Source organism: Porites lutea, chromosome 3 (assembly GCF_958299795.1).
Source record: "Porites lutea chromosome 3, jaPorLute2.1, whole genome shotgun sequence".
Lineage (NCBI taxonomy): Eukaryota > Metazoa > Cnidaria > Anthozoa > Scleractinia > Poritidae > Porites > Porites lutea.
The window spans coordinates 30012504-30030120 of record NC_133203.1 but is presented as its reverse complement, the minus strand read 5'-3'; the positions used below and the strand labels follow the sequence as shown (position 1 = coordinate 30030120).

Below are 17617 nucleotides of genomic sequence, written 5' to 3'. Positions count from 1 at the left end.
TATACTTAAGTCATCAAATAGCAAACATTCACCACTGTGAGTTTTCCACCAGCTAATTACTTCAAACCAAAACTTTTGAATTACTATACAGTTAACTAGCATATGGGAGAGCGTTTCTAGGGAATCACAATGTATGCAGAGAGGAGAGTTTACGATTTTCATTCTGTGTAACAGAACCCCATGTGGAAGAATATTATGAACAATCTTATATTGAAATATGCTTAATTTTGTTTCTTTAGTTATTTTAAATGGAAGCATATAAATAGAACTAAGTTTGGAACTGTCCAATCCTTGCCTGCATAGTCGAAGGCTAGCCAACGGTTCTACAAATTTCCTTTGAATAAGTATATTGCGAACCTTCTTGCTAGTAACCACGTTAATTTCCTTAGTTGTATTTTGTTCCATATCTTGCTTGTTCAGCAAACGGAAAGATAATTTGCTTGCAAACGCGCAATCGCAAGCTAGACTTCGACTAAATAAATCGCATTTCCTCGAAAATACACAGATCGAGCTGCTATTTCTTCCCATAACAAAGCTTACTCTTTAAAGGCGCTTGCGGGAGTCGTTAGTTAAACATTTCGTTTTATTTAGACGTGAAATAAGCACATAAACTGCACTCAAAAAGCATTTTTGAATTTTTCTTTTGCCTTATTAGAATTCCCTTATATGACGTCTTTAGGCCTTAAATAACGTTCTCAAATAGGGCCAGGGCTCTTAAAAACCGTTACACATTAATACAAATTGATAAATTCTCTTATTTATTAATTGATTTCAAAGTACATCGGTAGGTAGCTAGTAGGCTGACCTGAAACTTAGCAAGTTCCTTGCTGTGTAGTTGCTCCTGTCCATAGCTGTGTCGGTCATGGAGAAATTTAACTTGACTTGCACCCGCATCTTCTGCATTTTGAATGAGCTCCTGATACAAATAAACCCAACCAAGTATTCATTAGATGTTTTTAAATACCTTTACAGGTGCAGGGGAATTAATTTACGTTAGAACAAAGGACTACTTATTTTCGAACCTGCGATCACGCGTTTTTGATTTTTTGGAGAAGAGGGAAAAAAACGAACACCTGATACATTTTTTCTTTCACAAGAGGCCAACCGCGCCCCCACTATAAAAAACCTAATATCTACTCGATCTGTCGTCATGATGTGAAAGAGACTTGCTACCAAATGTTTCACAATTCAACTTCTTTGGGAGAAGGCACGATTGTTATGCTACGTAATCTTTCATGTCAAGCTGGTGGCTGATGAGTTGAGATTAAAACCTTTCAATAACCTTTGCATCACCTTCAGAATCTGTCCATCATCCGGGTACTGGTCCAAGATTTTTTTCAACTGCTGAATCAGCGATGGCTGAATCAGATTAAAACCTGACGAAAAACCTTCATTGGTAACTTATTATATCGGCTTTTTGGCTAGAATAAGTAGAGTTATTAATTACTTGAAATGTTTTTACCACAGGCACCAACTACTTTTCCTATCCTTATCCCTCTTGTCCCAATTATGATAAAATGCTTATTTCACTTATAGCTTTGCAGAGCTGAATCTTTGGTTAAGAAAGACATTGGTCAATTATAAGGGGGGGGGACAACAATAATGATGATAATGATGACCATAAGATGGGATGCGAGAGGTTGTAGCTTTGGATGGGGTGCATTGGTATGACAGACAGACAAGGATCAGAGCAGGATCAGATGGGACCAGATGAAAAGGGTTAAGAATAAAAAAGAAAAGCAGGAAATGAAATAGGAGGGGTGATGGGTACTGGATGATAAAGAAGGGTATGTTTAACAATTACTCCTCGAGCCTGAATGGGCTGTGAGTCAATAGTTCATGAGGCGAAAGGCTGAATGGGCTATTGACTCAGAGGCCATGAGGGCGAGAGGAATAATTGTTTTAGTAAAATCCAACTAGTTGGTCAAAAATATCGAGAATAAAAAAAAATTAGCTAATTGAAGCTAGATTTTAATCCTTTTTTGCTACCAAAAAGCCCGCCCTTTTCGCTACTAGTGGGCTATAATATATAGCCTAGTAGTAGCTCAACCAATCAGAACACAGCATTGATAATAGACCACTAGTTGGATTTTACTAAAACGGAATAGACCTCTTAAGCTTGTAGATAGAGGTCCCAGAGGAACTGGCCCTTTGTCTTTTCATACATAATTTTATGCATAGACACGTGTGTACATGAATAAGCCAAAATTTGAAAGAAACAGTTCTCTAGAGTATTATCACATGACCTGTATTGGAAAAACAAAGCATACAAGCAAAAGAGGTCAAAAGGATGAAAATAGATAGATGAAGTAGGATATTGAAGGGGATTTGTAACATTGTGCCATTCTCATGAGCCACAATAATGACAAAACAACTGTCAGATTTGCAGATTTCAATGCGATGATTTAGAATGGGACAGAGTAGGATGGGATCAAATAAAGTATAAGATGGAATAGAGTACAATGGAAGTGGCCCAGGGAAATTATGGGTTGGGATTGGGATAAGAGAGTTTTTGGAATACAGCTGGTTTCATAGTTTTCTATACTTACGTAAGGAAATGATAGGAATCAGCAAGGAGTAACATAGCAGCATATTAAAAGGAATAAAAGGGGATGGGTCGAAAGGAGAAGAAAGAAAAGTAAAGAAAATGAAATGAAAGGGATAGGAAAGGATAGGAAATTGAAGGAAGAGAATGGGAAGGAAATGGAAATAAATGGAAGGAGAGGAAAGGAAAGAAAGCAATGCAAAGGAAAAGAAATGAGGGAAATGGCAAGAAAGGAAAGGAAAGTATGCAAAAGCAAAGAAAGAAAAGAAAAAGAAAGGAAGAGAAGTGGGAGGGGAGGGAAAGAAATGGAACACAAGGAAAGGAAGGGAATGTATGAACAAAGAAAAGAAAAGGAAAAGGAAGGAAAATAAAGGAAAAGGAAGGAAATGAAATGGAACAAAGGGAAAAGAAAACATGCATAACAAAGGCATGAAGGCAAATTAAAGCAAAGCAAAGGAAAACAAAGGATCAAAAGCAAAACAAAGCAACGTAAAGTAAAGAAAAATAGATAAAGATAAAACAGATCATTCAAAAAAATGATAACAACCAAAAATTAAGAAGATAGAGTGAAAGATTTATCCATCACAATATGTTAAGATTCACCAAGTATCTACAAACTGTAAAACTTGTCATAAAAGATATTCTTCATTGTGGTTAATGTGTGCAATGGATTTTATTTATTGTTAGTCTCATGACTGCCCCTTTGATATTTGACCGCCTGATGCAGGTCTTCATCAGGCGTTAGTATCGGGTTACTGACTACCACCGTGGTTGTTGGTGATTGGTGTTTCACGAACTATGCTCATGGCTGGTGGGTTTCGATCTAAGGCATGTATAAGACTTTATGGACAGATACTGAACAATAATCACTTTACTACTTACTCATTATGCGAGACAAAATCAACCTTCAACTGAGTAAAATCGCTTCATAATTTATCTGAAAGACAGTTGATAAAATAAAGCGTTACTGTTTTTCACGAACAAAGAATAACACATAAATGATAGCCATGAAGGGTTGATCGTTAGGCTCGACAAAAAATTGAAATGTACCGTAAATCGCTACAACTAGGTGTTTTAGCTCATATGGAGTTACGTAATACCGGCTCTAACTTAGTTTTGAACAGAATGTGTGCAGGAATTGTTAGTTGGACGCCTACTCGACCCTTGACCGGTGGTGTTAATATTTATTAGTTTTTTGTATTAAACAACGTTTTTGCCAGAGTAGAGAGAAAGTTGAAAACGTATTATACTGCCAACATTTTCATGTGGAAACAATGTTGGAATCAGCATTCAAGAGGCAGCATGGTTCATTGTTAGCCATGTTGTGTTTCAAAATTTATCAGCAAAACTGAATTCCAGCGTGCGACACTAGTTCCAAACGCAACCAAAAGAATAGCGCCGTCACTGAATTTTAATACGATGCTCCCGAAGGAATTAGATTCACGTACAAAATAAAATAAAAATAAAAAAACAATAATAACCAGCTTCAGTCTTTCTGAAGGCCATTTCTTGCACGGCGTCGTCGACACGGAAGTTAGTTGAGCGAGGAGGTATTTTGCTATTTTAAAAATCGCTTAATCAAGAAGTTCACTTTTCGTACCTACATGAAATAACTTGGGATAAGATGTTGATGAAGACCGAGACTACATCTGCATGAATTGTTCGGCAAACTGCAAACCACTTGAAACCACGCCGGCTGTCAGTCCGGTCCCGCTCAAGTTCTCGGGAAACGAATCACTGAAAATGTGACAAGTTATCATAAGTTTTACTCCTTTTTTAAGCGTCACAATGACAATGTAACCTTACCTTTGCGGTCTTTTACTAAGAACAATACTTTCCCTGGTTATATCAGTGTAAAACTCGCGAAGTTCTTCAAGAATGAGTTCATAACGTTAAAGAACCTTTTCCGAGAAACTCAAGAATCACGCGATGTCACATGACCAAAGATAATTTCTTGGAAAACCCACAATTCCCATCATCCTTTTAGCTACAACTTGAGCGTTCGAAAGTTCTAGCTTCTTCTCCTACCGCTTTTTCAAAATCTTATTTATTTTTTTTGCCATCTCAGTTTCCATTACGATTAACAAAATTTGGATATCAAAGGTCGAGCTTTACCCTCGCGAATTAGCGTTTGCTATTGGCAGCTAAAGCTATCACAGATTGTTAACCAATGAATAACAAATTTTACGAAGTAAAACAAAAACGCTTAGACCTTGTTCACAATACACCAGCAGATATAATTAAATTATTTTAACCTTTATCTTCAATCGAATCAGTTACTTCCCGTCTTACCTAACGAAAGAAGTAAACCCAAGACTTGACTAAAAACAAAAACAAACACTCGACGGCTTCCAAGAAACGTTAAAAATTTCCAGCAACTCTTTTGCAGTTCCACGACAATGGCTTTCCGAGAAACCAGACGGATTGACGTAATTATGCAAATAAAGCAGAACGGGAGGCCGCATTGATTGATATAGGCGCATCTTCGCTTCATTATATTTCCTTTTATCTGTATCTAAGAAACCTTCATAAAAACGAACGCCTTATATTTCAATGACATTTGCAATTTGTTCGATATACATGAAAGTAACCGAACTTGTTTTAAGTACCGTGTTTTTAGAGACAGGAATTATCAAGAGAAATTATACAGTTTTTACGAAGACTTCTTTTTTTGTGTGTGGAGGATGATTCAATTTTAGCATCTGGAATATATTTATCTGAGAGGTAGCAATTACCTAACAAGGATATTACATCCTTTCTATTCTGACTTAAATCTGACTTACACCTTCTTGACAAAATTACCGTTCACAACCGTCTTTAATTTAAGGGTGTCAAAAATTAGAGTGATCACTATAGAAGAAAATACAATACAATACCACTGTTCAAATAATAACGGTTTATTAAAAAAATAAATATTGAGTCTGTGGCGCGTTATGCACAATTATCCACCACCTAGCTGGGTGCTGAGTTCTGTCTAAACTGTCTGAGGCCTTGAAGAAAAATCTTTTTAGTTTGATCCATCATCTCCTGGTAAAATTTCAAGTCCTCTTCCTTCGCTTTCAAAGTGGAGTTAAGAGCTTCCTTTAGTGCGTCGTTTTCGTCTGTTTGAATGGCGAGTCTGGTGAAGATATTAGAAAACGTATTATTCATTCATGAAGAAAATGAAAAGAGGTTAGTCTCTGTGACTGCATTATATATTTGATGTGCGAAGGCTGGAGAGCTGTGAGATGTGGGTTTGAAGAAAGGTCTTGAACATGACTTGGTCTGACAAAGTCTGTAACGAAGAAGTATTGAGGCCTGACGGTGAGGAGAGGGCCATCATATCTGTTATCAACAGAAGACAGAGAGTCTGGCTTGGTCATACCCTACGGCATGGCGATCTTGTCCCATTAGTAATTGAGGGAAGAATAATAGGAGAGAGACCACCTGGAAGACCTCGAGTGGGAATGCTGGATAGAGTAAAGGATGGCAGCCCTGACATAGCGGTCAAGAGGCGCGCCTTAGATCGAGAACTATAAGGAAGGACCCGCCTGTGGGCAGAATACACACATACGGATAGGGTACAGTTCTATCGATGATATGAGAAGGACAGACCTGCATTAACAGATCTTATTAAGATACTTTTATTATCAAGTCTTATTAAGTATTATTAAGTCTCTGATAATGATAGCCTGAGTAGCAAGGGTTTCCGAGCGGGTTCGGGTTCGTTGAGAAAGTTAGGACGAGAGCAAATAAAGAGGGATAAAGGGGGAGGGGAAAAAACGTTATGATTAGGTTCGCCCCCTGTTCTTCCTTTTTTTTTTTGTGCTCACGCTCTAACTTTCGCTTGCTACGTAGTCAATGATAAAGATATTTCGGTGAAAACGAAGAACTATCCCTCAGTGAAGGAGACACTTGAATCTGTTTCTCGTAACACTGCTTTTAAAAACCAAAGATAACTTGTGACAAAAAAGAACAGAATTTAGTAATGGCATATTCTCTAGCGCAAAGAGACGGACGACTACTAGACGATAGAAATGGAAAAAGTGCCGACGGTGTCGAGTTTTTCTCTCGTGTTGGTGCCACTTCACTGCACCCAATTCCTGCTTTAAAAAGCTCGCGTGACCGAAAAAACCAGACTTGCAAGTACTGAATAGAAGTTATCACAGGTTTCACTTTTGTTTACCTGGTTGACAGCTCTTCCAAGTCTTCCATCTTTGCTTGTCGGTCTTGCACTGTACCTCCTGTTCTGTACCCCTTCCCCTTCCCCTTGACCACGCCCTGTCCTGACTGCACTCTACTCAGCTGTTTCTCCAAGTGAGCCACTTGACGTCTTTCTTGCTGCCACTTGTTGCTTGCTTCCAACTCTATGTTTTTAGCCTCATCAACTCTACGGAATAACATCGTACGGAAAACACGTTAGAAGGTGAAATCTTACGTAGGTAAAGGTGGAATCTTCTTCCTTAGTCATTTTAAGACCGTGAAAATTGGCCTGCTCCCGTGGAGCGAGCCCACGACCTCGCATTCTTTAGATCGTTTAAAAAAAAAGACACCCCAGAAAGCTTCATTTTACTTTTTTTTTCATCGAAAAAGTTAATACGGTTATTTATACTGAAGGAAGTTAAGCCCTCTCTGACGACGGCTATCACGTTTTCCAGCCAAAATAGGGACTTTACGGTCCAACGACGCGACGGCAACAAGAACGTCGCTTTAAAAGTGAATTTTCGTTCTTTCAGTATTTATAGCGATTATTCCTACCCACTTACTTTGTCAATTGTAGGCGAACCCTCCTAAAGTTGAATTTCAAGGGACCATATTTAGGCTCAGAAACAGAATTCAAATTTCGTCGATGCTTTTTTACGTTCTCCGTAAAACGCAAAATTAGGCATTTTCACGTCGAAGTCGTGCAAAAACGGGAAAGAAATATACAAAAAAGTGTGATGCACGTGCAAAGTTGTTGTTTTGCTTATTAAACCTATTGTTTTTATGACGTTCTCGTTGCCGTCCGCGTCGTTGGATCTTAAAGTCCCTAATAAAGCTGGTTGACGCGTGAAAGCAGTACTAAGTATCAAGAAAATCTCGTACTCGTAGTCGTCCTACAATCTAAAGTTCTCTTGCCGCTTTTTTTTTCCTCTTTGCAGATCAAAGGTGATAACTGGTCAAAACCTGATGAGTTCCCCACTTGACAAACTATAAGAGGAATGGGTACAAGCTTTAGGCGCAACGATTTTTGGGATCATTTGGGTGGACAAGCGTTAGTTATGATTGGTCGATGGTATTCAAGGCAAACATTAACCAATCATAACTAATGCTTGTTAAACGTTGCGCCGAAAGTTTGTATCCATTTCTCTTATAGTTTCGGGAATGGTGAATGACTAATTCCTTCAAGTTCAGCTTAGTTGACTGGGTCAACCTCTTTCCCAGAGTCTTCTCGTATTCCAATATAGCGGCGGTAGGAGTATATTCAGAGACTGCGCTTGAGACTGTGTCGGTGTTCTATCGAATTGCACCATGGCACTGTTTTAGGGGACGAACTTTGCCGCCGTTTTCCCATGCAACTTCGCAATAGCTAACGAAAGGAGTGATCGCGTCCCATAACAGTCTCAGTGTGAAATTCGACACAAAACCCATGCACTCTCAAGCAGAAACTTAAACTGGCCATTAAAGCGTAGCTATCTCGCCCTTTTCCCCAACAGGCAGCCTGTTAACATTATTGTCAGCCCCAAACAAATATACAAACACCAGCGCACCAGACGATTTACTATGGAGATCTTACCTTTTCTGTAGAAGCGAGACTAGTTCTAACAGCCGATCTCTCTCAACTTCAGCTGCCTGGCATAGAGACTTACTCTCCTGTACTTGGGATCTTAACAACTGAACTTCGTCGCTGTAAACAAATGAAAACAACAAAAACCAGTCCACGGTTTTACACTAAAGCCCTGTGGCTTGATAGCCTGATTACGTTTGTCTTAGCAGAGAGGTCTTCCATTAGTCTATTCTTTTTTACAGCGAACAAACATCAACACTCTTGGAGAGAGCCTCTTAAAGTCAGTAAAGTTGCCAAGATTGATAGTGATATATAGAAATAGTGAAATGTAAAACTAGGAAAGATATGGTTCAGCAAATTCGCAAAATTTTCACAATACAGAGACTTTTGTATGGAAACGGGATGAGGGGCGGAGAGGGGAGGGGAGGGGCAAATTCGTTCTCCCCATAACGTCTGCGAGGGCGTGTTTGAAGGCGGAAACTCGCGCCCAGCACTGCGCGAGTTCCATACCGAGATGACTACGTGATTTCCTATCACGTTTACATGGTTAACCTATGCGAAGGACAAAGGCTCGGAGCGTACGGGTCATTGGCTTCAAATAAAATTATGTTATTTAGTGTAAGTACTAAAAAGAACCAAGCTTTTTCTGAACACTTTTGTAGCCTGCGTCGCAGGCAGTCTGAATCCCCGAGTTCTCTATCTAGGGGCACTTTCCATTCAACCTAAAATTCCGGAAATTTCGGTTGGTAGTCAAATGGAACGGACCACTTCGGTTTGTTCCGACCGGAATATTTGGAACCACCAGGTCCACTTTGACCGGTCTGGTCATTTTGGTCGGTCGGACCGAAATGTTCCTTTCCATTTGACAAAATTGTTGTCCCCAGTACCGCTCTTTTGTAACCTGCTTACAAGAACATATAACCAAACGCGCGGTGGCCTGGGTCGGGTCTGTGCAACCGAATATACCTTCCATTGGGCGCGTGGAATTTCCGAAATTTCAAACCGGACTTTTTGTTGAATGGAAAGCGCCCTAGGTCTCGGGCTAGTGACAGGTCTGGCTGCAACGCAGGCAGATCTTTTCTTGTTTAGCCAGCGTGGCAGGCGTCAAACGGGAGGAAAAGGGAGGGAAAAAGAAGGAGGGATTAGTCGGTCATATTCACTATATACACAAGCGATTTTCTTTTTGCAAATTCTCCACCAGGCGGAATAACATTCATACGTACCTGCCTCCTGCACTATTCCTGCGACCTCTACTTCCACGCCCACCACTGGGAGGTGTAGGTGGGAGCTGGTATCCCTGTGCAGATCCCCTCCCCGATGTACCTTGCACACTTCCCCTGGACATCACATGCCGTCTGGCCGGACTACCTGGCACGGATCCAATTTGGTTTCTACTTGGTCCTTCAGGGGGCACATATTTCCTTGACGGTATGAAACCATTGTTTTGAGCCCCTAAGTCCTCAGCACCCTGTGGGTAAGGTCCCTTAAGCAATGGACCTTCCACAGAACTATTAACAAAACCGTAACCTGGCACAGTTTTTGCACCTTGAGTATTAACGCCTGTAAAACCGTAACTAGGTCCATTGCGTTCTACTCTTTCCTCGTTCGTTGGTAAATCTTCAGTGCAGCAAGCCACAGATTTAGTCTCCCGCTCAGATAATTCTTTGTATTTTTCTATAGTGTTTTTAAGTTCAAGCCTGGCGTGACCCAGTTCTTTCTCCAACTGCTGTATTCGCAGATCCCGTTCTTGGCACACTCGCTTTAGATGTTCCATCTGCGCCTTGTCCTGGGACGTTCCCTTAGGGGGTGGCGGTGGGGTGGTTGCCTTTCTGCTAGCAGCCTGACTTTTAAGCTGTTGTTGCTCTCTCTGGCAGAAATGTCACAAGACTTTATAAATAGTGACCCCCTTCAATTCACAGGTCAGCACCTTGTTGCGTGCCTTGGCGGCGTCGTGTTTTTGTTGTAGTTTGGTGTGTTCTCGGTCCAGGTTCTCTAATTCCGCTGGTGTTTTCTTGAAAACAATAAACAGAAAGTTAGTCACTAAGACAACTATCTCGTTATAGTCCAGTCAATCTAGACATTTTTGAGGCTCAACATCAAACTAATTGCAACAGAATTGTTTTCAACGCCATTTGAGTAAGGGCGGCCTATCTAGCAACATACTAAAAATCCGCCAAAATCAGTTCTGTGGAACATATCAAAATTAAGGGTTAAACATTTTGAGCTTTTAATACAGGGCACCCACGTTAGTTGAAATTATACTTTCAAACAAAAAATGCACAAAATGTTTTTGTTACTTTTATGGAAAAGTGAGAGAAGAAAGAATAACTGCTACCTAGTTTTCGGCGATGAAAACGACGTGCTTCTTTTTTTCAAAAAGGATAAATATTTAACAGGGTCGGCTTTTGCACAGGAAGCCCATGCTTCGCTCAGGGTACCCAAAAATAACAGGAGCCTTACAGATTAATAGAGTGAACTGTTGGCTGTAAAACTGCAACAAGTTTAGTCGTAAGGCTTCAAAACTGAAAAATAAAAGCCGTTACTTAATCATTAGATTTTAAAATATATCCTTTTTAAATCAGATTTCTGGTAGGCACAAGGGTAAGAAAAATATCTATCAGAGCTGGATTTTTGAATAACGTTAAAGCCAAAATAGAGCTCTCCCTTCAAACACAAGTCAACATAAAAACTAGGAGTGCAGCCATTGTTTTTTTGTTTTGTTTTGTTTTGTTTTTTTTGCTTCTCCTCTTTTTTTTCTCTTCGCTCACTCTATTTTCCCTTTCCTTGTTCTTTTCTAGGAGGATTTTCGGGCTCATTTTGCCTTTGGTCTTTTTCTCAGTCAAAAGACTGCAATTTCCGTTCGGTACGTTCTTAAAAATCCAGCTAGATAATGCTTTGGCTTTTACGATTACCTATACATAAATTTTCGTTAACGTACCGTCATCCTCAAATACACAAATTTCACTTTTTTGAAGCTTTTTGTTTTTCTTCTTGTTAAAAGTGAATGGAGAGGAGGGGAGGATAGTTTAACTAATCATTTACGATGCACCACAATGCAGGCTTTTACGATTACCTATACATAAATTTTCGTTAACGTACCGTCATCCTCAAATACACAAGTTTCACTTTTTTGAAGCTTTTTGTTTTTCTTCTTGTTAAAAGTGAATGGAGAGGAGGGGAGGATAGTTTAACTAATCATTTACGATGCACCACAATGCAGAGTTTTTGAGCAGGTTAAGCTCCAATGCCTATGAATTTAAGGAAAAGTGTTGTTACCTTCGCAAAAAAATTATAAACTTAACGTTAACGGAACATTCATCGCATAAGAACTTGGGTTCCAGCAAACGTTTGTTTCAAGAAAACGAAATAGTATAACAGGGAAGCCGCTTTTTAAGGAAGACAAATTCTGGGTAGCCATAACAATGCGTATGTAAAAATATCTTGTAAAAGTCTATGGAGTAATGGAAATTCCCCACGCAGAGCATAATTCACGCAATTCAGACAGAGGGTTAACATGCAGTAAGTTGAAGTGTTACACGACGCTCATCCGAAGAGAAACATTGGTTCCGCAAAAAGAGGTGAGTCATCTGAAGCTAAGTCAGGCAAGCCCATTAATGTTGTACATATGTCCAGTACTTTCGCGCCTTCATTGACCACTGCAGTTATTTTCAGACGTATAGGATCCCATGATCGTTAGAAAAAGAGGTCTTCATTTGTCACTGGACGAGAAAAACTGGTCAAGGTTCAGGGTTGTTCCCACAAAAGAAAAAATGCAAGGAGGAAATATAAACGCCTTTAAACCACAGATCGATTAATCTACTTATTCATCTTACCAGGATTTTAGGGCTGCCGCAGAAAATACAAACTGAACACACAAATACACTAAACTAAATCTGAGACTCGCTACAAGAAGAAGATTTAAAAAAACGAAATAATCACACTTTGCTTGGTTTCCTGGATTTCCCTTACAACAGATTCGGCCATGTGTAATGAAAAGCGCAGAGCGTTACGATGTAAAACCAGATAGGGGAGTCCTTAGCAAAATATTTATTCGCTCACATTGTAAAGTACAGAGTCATAATCCTAAAAGAGGTTGCGCATGTCGCGAAAAAAAAAAAAAGAATCCCTGATTTCGATCACACAAATTGTCCAAGGTTTGAACATGTTTACCTCACAAAACTCGATTACAGAAAATGGGAATGGGTTAAAAAGTTTGTACTGATACAAAGTTATCGTCCGTTGCCAACATTAAGTCACACGTATCTTGCGGCATGGATTCAAATTTAGTAGCTGACAGAAGGAGGACAAAATATCACAAGCCTGGAAAACTGCTAAAATGCTTACTGCATTTCTAACATTGCCCCCAAAAAGCAATAACTAATATTTTTAACCATGTTAACACAGACTGACTCATAATTTCCATTTTAAAACAAAACTACCCAAAATACATTAGCGATGTTCTATCCAAAATTCTTGAGAAAAAAAGAACACAATTATCGGATGTTTTGTCTGAATTTGTGATCTTCCTAAAATTGGGTTTCCTGTGGTGAAAGTTGAAAATCTTTATTGCCAATTTTTCTCATATTTCACCGAAACGATTTTGGCGGAGTTTTAGTATGTTGTTAAATAGCCATCCAACAATTAAATGGCGTTGAAAAAATTTTGTTGCAATTACTTTGCTGCTAAACCACAATTTGACTGGACTATTAGGCACGTTATCAAAAGAAAGACTTCGAATTAACCGCTGACAACAAAAAAAAACGGTTCCAAAGCAAAGGATTTTATGTCTAATTGGACATCTTTTTAGCAGATAGCAGTTTATCATGTTACATATGCTTTCTCTGACTTGCAGAGTCTCCAGTAACAGTACCGTTTACAGGTTCATGGATATATATCTAGATGTTAATGTCAGGAGCCTTGATGGGCTCCTGTTAATGTGCACAAGAGCAAGGACAAGCACAGCCGGTTAGTGTGCAGCAACCTTCTGTGAGGGAGATACTGAGCACGATGTTTGGTGTAGCTTTAGTACCTTTAATACCCGTAAAACAGAGCACTATAAGAGAGAAGGGGGTAAAATGAGCGCACCGTCGGCCTCTGGTTTGTACCAATATGTTTGTACTTATAAATACTGTTTTACCCGTAGATGAAATAAGCACCGCGACACTTAATCAGTCATCAGGGTACTGTTACGAGTTACCTTTGCTAGCGTTTGTGGTAGTTTAGGGGTAGAACACCTGGCCCCAGCTGTACAAAAGGTGGATAATGCTATCCACCGGATAAATCTCTGTTTGGTGGACAAGTGCAATTGGTTTCCCTAATACCCACCCACTGGATAGTGATTTATCCGGTGGATTGTACTATCCAGCTTTTGGACAACTGGGGCCTGGAATAAAATTACCCACTTTGCCCATAAAATATATACAAAATAGCGTGAAAAGGAAAGAAATTTCCCTAGTTGTTCAACACAGTCGTACTGCATGCAAGCATCAATGTATCAAATCTAGGACGTAATGTTTAGAATTAAATCCTGCCAAAGTCTTGGGTTATATGCGTTACTGATGTTGAGTGTTCACTGTTACCTCAAGCCACATGTACGTGCGGCCTGGTCCCAGTTGTCCAAAAGCTGGATAGCGCTATCTACCGGATCAATAAATCACTATCCGTTGGATAAGTATTAGGAAAACTAAGTGCGCTATTCAATGGATAGAGATCTAGTATCCGGTGGATAGCGCGATCCACCTTTTGAACAGCTTGCGTCTGAAGTAAATTCACGTGTTACTGATTGCTGAAGTGCTCTTTCTATAATTGTGCAAGCTAGCAGTGCCAGTCATGCTTCGACACCTCAGTTTTGGAACCATGGGCTTGTAACCACAATACAGCCATTTATCAACCACGCTACAGAAAGTAATTTATCAGTTACAGTAGTCGAACATTTAGCGGAACCGTTACTAATATTTCGATTAGAGCGATTTTCGTATGACTTTGAAATCAAAACGCGCGAACAAAACAGAAACAACAAACGAACGGAAATAGAGCGATTTGATTGGTTTATCGAACGGATACAAATGCGCGTGGCTTTTGGTTGGTTAAGCAAACGCTCGGGTAAAATAACTTCGTACCCGAGATCTTGCTAGAAATCAATCGATACTTCGCTTTGACATCATACTGCAATACAATTGGCCAATCAAACAATGCCTTCTCCATATTAGGGTTTCCTTTGGCGGGAAAACGAAGATTCCATGTTTTCATCTTTTCATCCACTGGCTGATAAAACAAATAACGACCACTTGCCGAAACCATTTTTCAAGGTCATACGAAAATCACTCTAACGTGATTTTTATCTTAAAATTAAAGGAGCTGTGTCACGAAATTTATCAAAATTCTAACAGTGGGAACTGCCACCAAACTGCGGAAAGCATAAAAATAACCGCTCAAAACATTGAAAGAAGGTATAAATAAAACAGCAAATATAAAAGAGGCATGGATGGACAAATGTGAAGAAGATTGAGGAGGATTGCAATTATGGTTTTTGAAAACCTGTTAGCGCAACAGTGTTTCAAAGGTCATTTTTGTTGAAATATTGCCTGGAGACATCTTTGTTCACACGAAACTGTTATCTTGACATTCACAAGTAAATTCTTAACTTTTTTTATTATTGAATAAGGACGTGTAATTGGCATTATTAGCAAAATGAACTGGACGTAAGTGACACTTACAGCCCCTTCTATGGCTACAACCCAGATTAACTATGAACTATAAACTCCATTTCTTCACACCACAAATGACATTTCTATAAAAGATAGCCGATCTTGACCAAATTTAAGACTAGGGCCCGCGCATCAAATGTTATTTTACATGCTAATGAGTGTGAAAGATAGATTTTGCTCAATAGCATTAGGCTCAGTCAGATGTGAATTTCGATGTTTTTCCCGGTTTCCTAACCTGTTTAAAATCCTTTTCTCGACTACGAGACAATATTTATACATTGCTCCATTCCCCTCCTCCCCCCGGAAGAGGGGGAGTGCAGTGCATTGGTACTAGTTGATGTCCAGACTAAAGTCAGTCAAAGGCACCTTCGGTCTTTCCGTGGAGTAGTGGGTCCCGGCTTTGCACAAAAGCTTTCTGACTCAAAAACTCTAGGTTAAAGTTTTTGTGACCATGCCTTGGTTCTTTTTGTTTCAGGTGGCTATTAGTTGCATCATGTCTGGATACAATATCAGTACGGAATTCTCCCAGTATGTCATTGCAGCGGCGTTTTTACCACCGACTATAAACCCACTGCTCTTCTGTACGTTTCTGTCGGATTTCAGAGACGGTTACAAGGCTTTGTTGAAGCTCATACCAGACAAGGTCACTAAGATTTTTAAAGGTTTGTTTTTTTACAGTTTATCAACACCATTTTAGACTATTATATCACACTAGGTTGGCTTCCACGACTTCTGTATTTATTTGGCCTGATTTTTTGACCAGGCGCAAAGAAGGGCCAACCAGTAGCATTTAGCTGCGGAACTCCCTTTGTAGAGCAATGCCCCGCCCAACCGGGCCACTTTTGTTCTTTTCTATATTTGGCAAATAAGAGATTATTTTAACACTCTTGAACAAAAGTAGCCTGAGAAAACAGTCGTCATTTCGCATGGTCACTTCTGGTTTCCCCGCAACATAACGTCTAAGCCGGAAATGAGTGCAGAAATTCCATACTGATGATGCACTACTACCTAGATCTGGTTTGTACTTTTGCTCAGTTGAAGAAAATTTTCAATCAGTCAGAAGCACTACCAAGATCTGGGTACCGTGCGTCATCAGTATGGAATTTCTACGCTCGTTTCTCAGACGTCGTTTCACGGGGAAACCACGCAGTGGTGGCGTTGCGAAATGTCAGGTGTTTTTTCAGGCTATGACAAAAGTGACTTTATTTTCTTTTTGGCTGCAAGAAAGGTTTATAGGACGTTTTACACTATATTATTGATCATCATAATAGTTAAAGCTTGACGCCCTTATGATTTTCTGTTCAGTCTTCAGTCTCCGTAAACCTGTAGGAAATTATTTGAGAACTGCCTTTTGCCCCCCCCCCCCGGGGGGACTCCTCATATGAAAGTGGTGGGGATGCTCGTCGTCTCACTTAGGGGTGTAAATTTCGGATTTTGGTCTCACTCAGGGTGTTCGGGCAAAACACCATCATATTTAGCCGTGGAGGTCTCGTTTAAGGTTGCACGCCAAAAAACATAGACATATATACATTGTCTGTGTTTTAACATGGTCTCTTTTAGGGGTCAAAAAAAGCTTGGGCCACGCCCAGATCGGTCTCCTTTAGGGGTTTAATTCAAAATGTCCGACGAGCATCCCCTTTCATATGTGGACTCCCCGCCCCCCACCCCCCGGGCTTTTGCTATACCTTTGAATGAAGTCAATATCACTAATTGAAAAGCTAAGTGCTGTACATCACTTTGTTGAAATGAAATTCTGCAGAGTCTAAAAATTTAAAGGTAATTTGGTAATTGCTTTCTCTCCTTAGATTGTGCGACTTTGGTGTATAAGCCAAAGGAGATGATAATAAATTCAGCGTTTGTTACAATATCCTCAGAGAGTGGACACAAAGTATGAAGAGATTATAGTTCACACTGTAAATTAACGAGTCACTGCATGAGAACGGAAAAAAGTGGTGCAAACTTCAATGCGCTAATGTTCGTTGTTACTACTGTGGGAATGGACGAGCGTTTTGTATTTAACACGCCTTAAAAATTAGTCTCGGAATTTGTTGTCAATGACGTTTCTATGGGTCAGTACACACGATCAATATCAACGTTTGATTCATCGCCTTAGCCTGCATTGCTGTAGCCTGCGTCACAAACAAAACTAAACTCTGGTTAACCGAGGTGTAATTACGTCTTCAACGCCGGCTAGCATTGCCGGGGTATGAGAAATTAAGGATAAAGATTAAAAAGGCGGCGGTGGTCTCTCTTCTCACGCGTGTCTCGGATGGTCTCCAACTATTTAAGTCTGTAGGTACGTATTGAAACCGGCAGCTGTCCATTGCTGCCAAACAACCCTCGGTTTTCATTTTGGGTGCGAACTTAAAAGACAGTGCCCTGGCTCCAGATGTCCGTTCTCAAAATACCTAAGATGAAATGAACCGTGCTCACGGTTTGATAGGGCTCGCGCCTCTTTGATGCGGCTTCGTCGAGAACCATCAGTCGGATCGATGAGAAAAAAATATCCTTTGGAACCCAGAGTAAAAAGACAGCTAATACTGGCAATCAATTTTTGGGTTTCTGATTTTTTTTTTTAATGTTTACGCCGTAATGCGCATTTTAAAAGATGTTCAGGCT

The 17617-nt window shown here is 39.9% G+C and overlaps 1 protein-coding gene and 2 long non-coding RNA genes across 4 annotated transcripts; 1 reads left to right on the top strand and 2 right to left on the bottom strand.

Moving 5' to 3' along the window:
• Positions 1-804: 804 nt before the first annotated feature.
• On the bottom strand, positions 805-4248 carry LOC140929591 (uncharacterized). 2 transcript variants are annotated; one of them, XR_012164745.1, is made up of 4 exons: positions 4146-4248; positions 3428-3482; positions 1294-1376; positions 805-916 (listed from the first exon to the last, which is right to left on the bottom strand). It is a non-coding gene; the product is annotated as an uncharacterized lncRNA (long non-coding RNA). The 2 variants fall into 2 exon arrangements; XR_012164746.1 differs by having other exon boundaries at positions 4150-4226.
• Positions 4249-5471: 1223 nt separating this feature from the next.
• On the bottom strand, positions 5472-10164 carry LOC140929589 (uncharacterized). Its single transcript, XM_073379341.1, has 4 exons — positions 9515-10164; positions 8301-8411; positions 6711-6914; positions 5472-5663 (listed from the first exon to the last, which is right to left on the bottom strand). The coding sequence occupies exons 1-4, from the start codon at positions 10063-10065 to the stop codon at positions 5498-5500; spliced, it is 1032 nt and encodes a 343-aa protein (XP_073235442.1). The 5' UTR covers positions 10066-10164; the 3' UTR covers positions 5472-5497.
• A 3103-nt stretch (positions 10165-13267) lies between these two features.
• Positions 13268-16941, top strand: LOC140930895 (uncharacterized). Its single transcript, XR_012164900.1, has 3 exons — positions 13268-13388; positions 15474-15660; positions 16804-16941. It is a non-coding gene; the product is annotated as an uncharacterized lncRNA (long non-coding RNA).
• The last annotated feature ends 676 nt before the right edge of the window (positions 16942-17617 follow it).

What these genes read in the sequence shown, in the direction of transcription:
- LOC140929589 (XM_073379341.1), bottom strand. Translation starts at nt 10,065, where the DNA reads ATGGAACATCTAAAGCGAGTGTGCCAAGAACGGGATCTGCGAATACAG. An exon ending in GTCTCGCTTCTACAGAAAAG is followed by an intron (nt 6,915 to 8,300) that starts GTAAGATCTCCA and finishes GTTATTCCGTAG; the next exon opens with AGTTGATGAGGCTAAAAACA. An exon ending in TTGGAAGAGCTGTCAACCAG is followed by an intron (nt 5,664 to 6,710) that starts GTAAACAAAAGT and finishes TATCTTCACCAG; the next exon opens with ACTCGCCATTCAAACAGACG.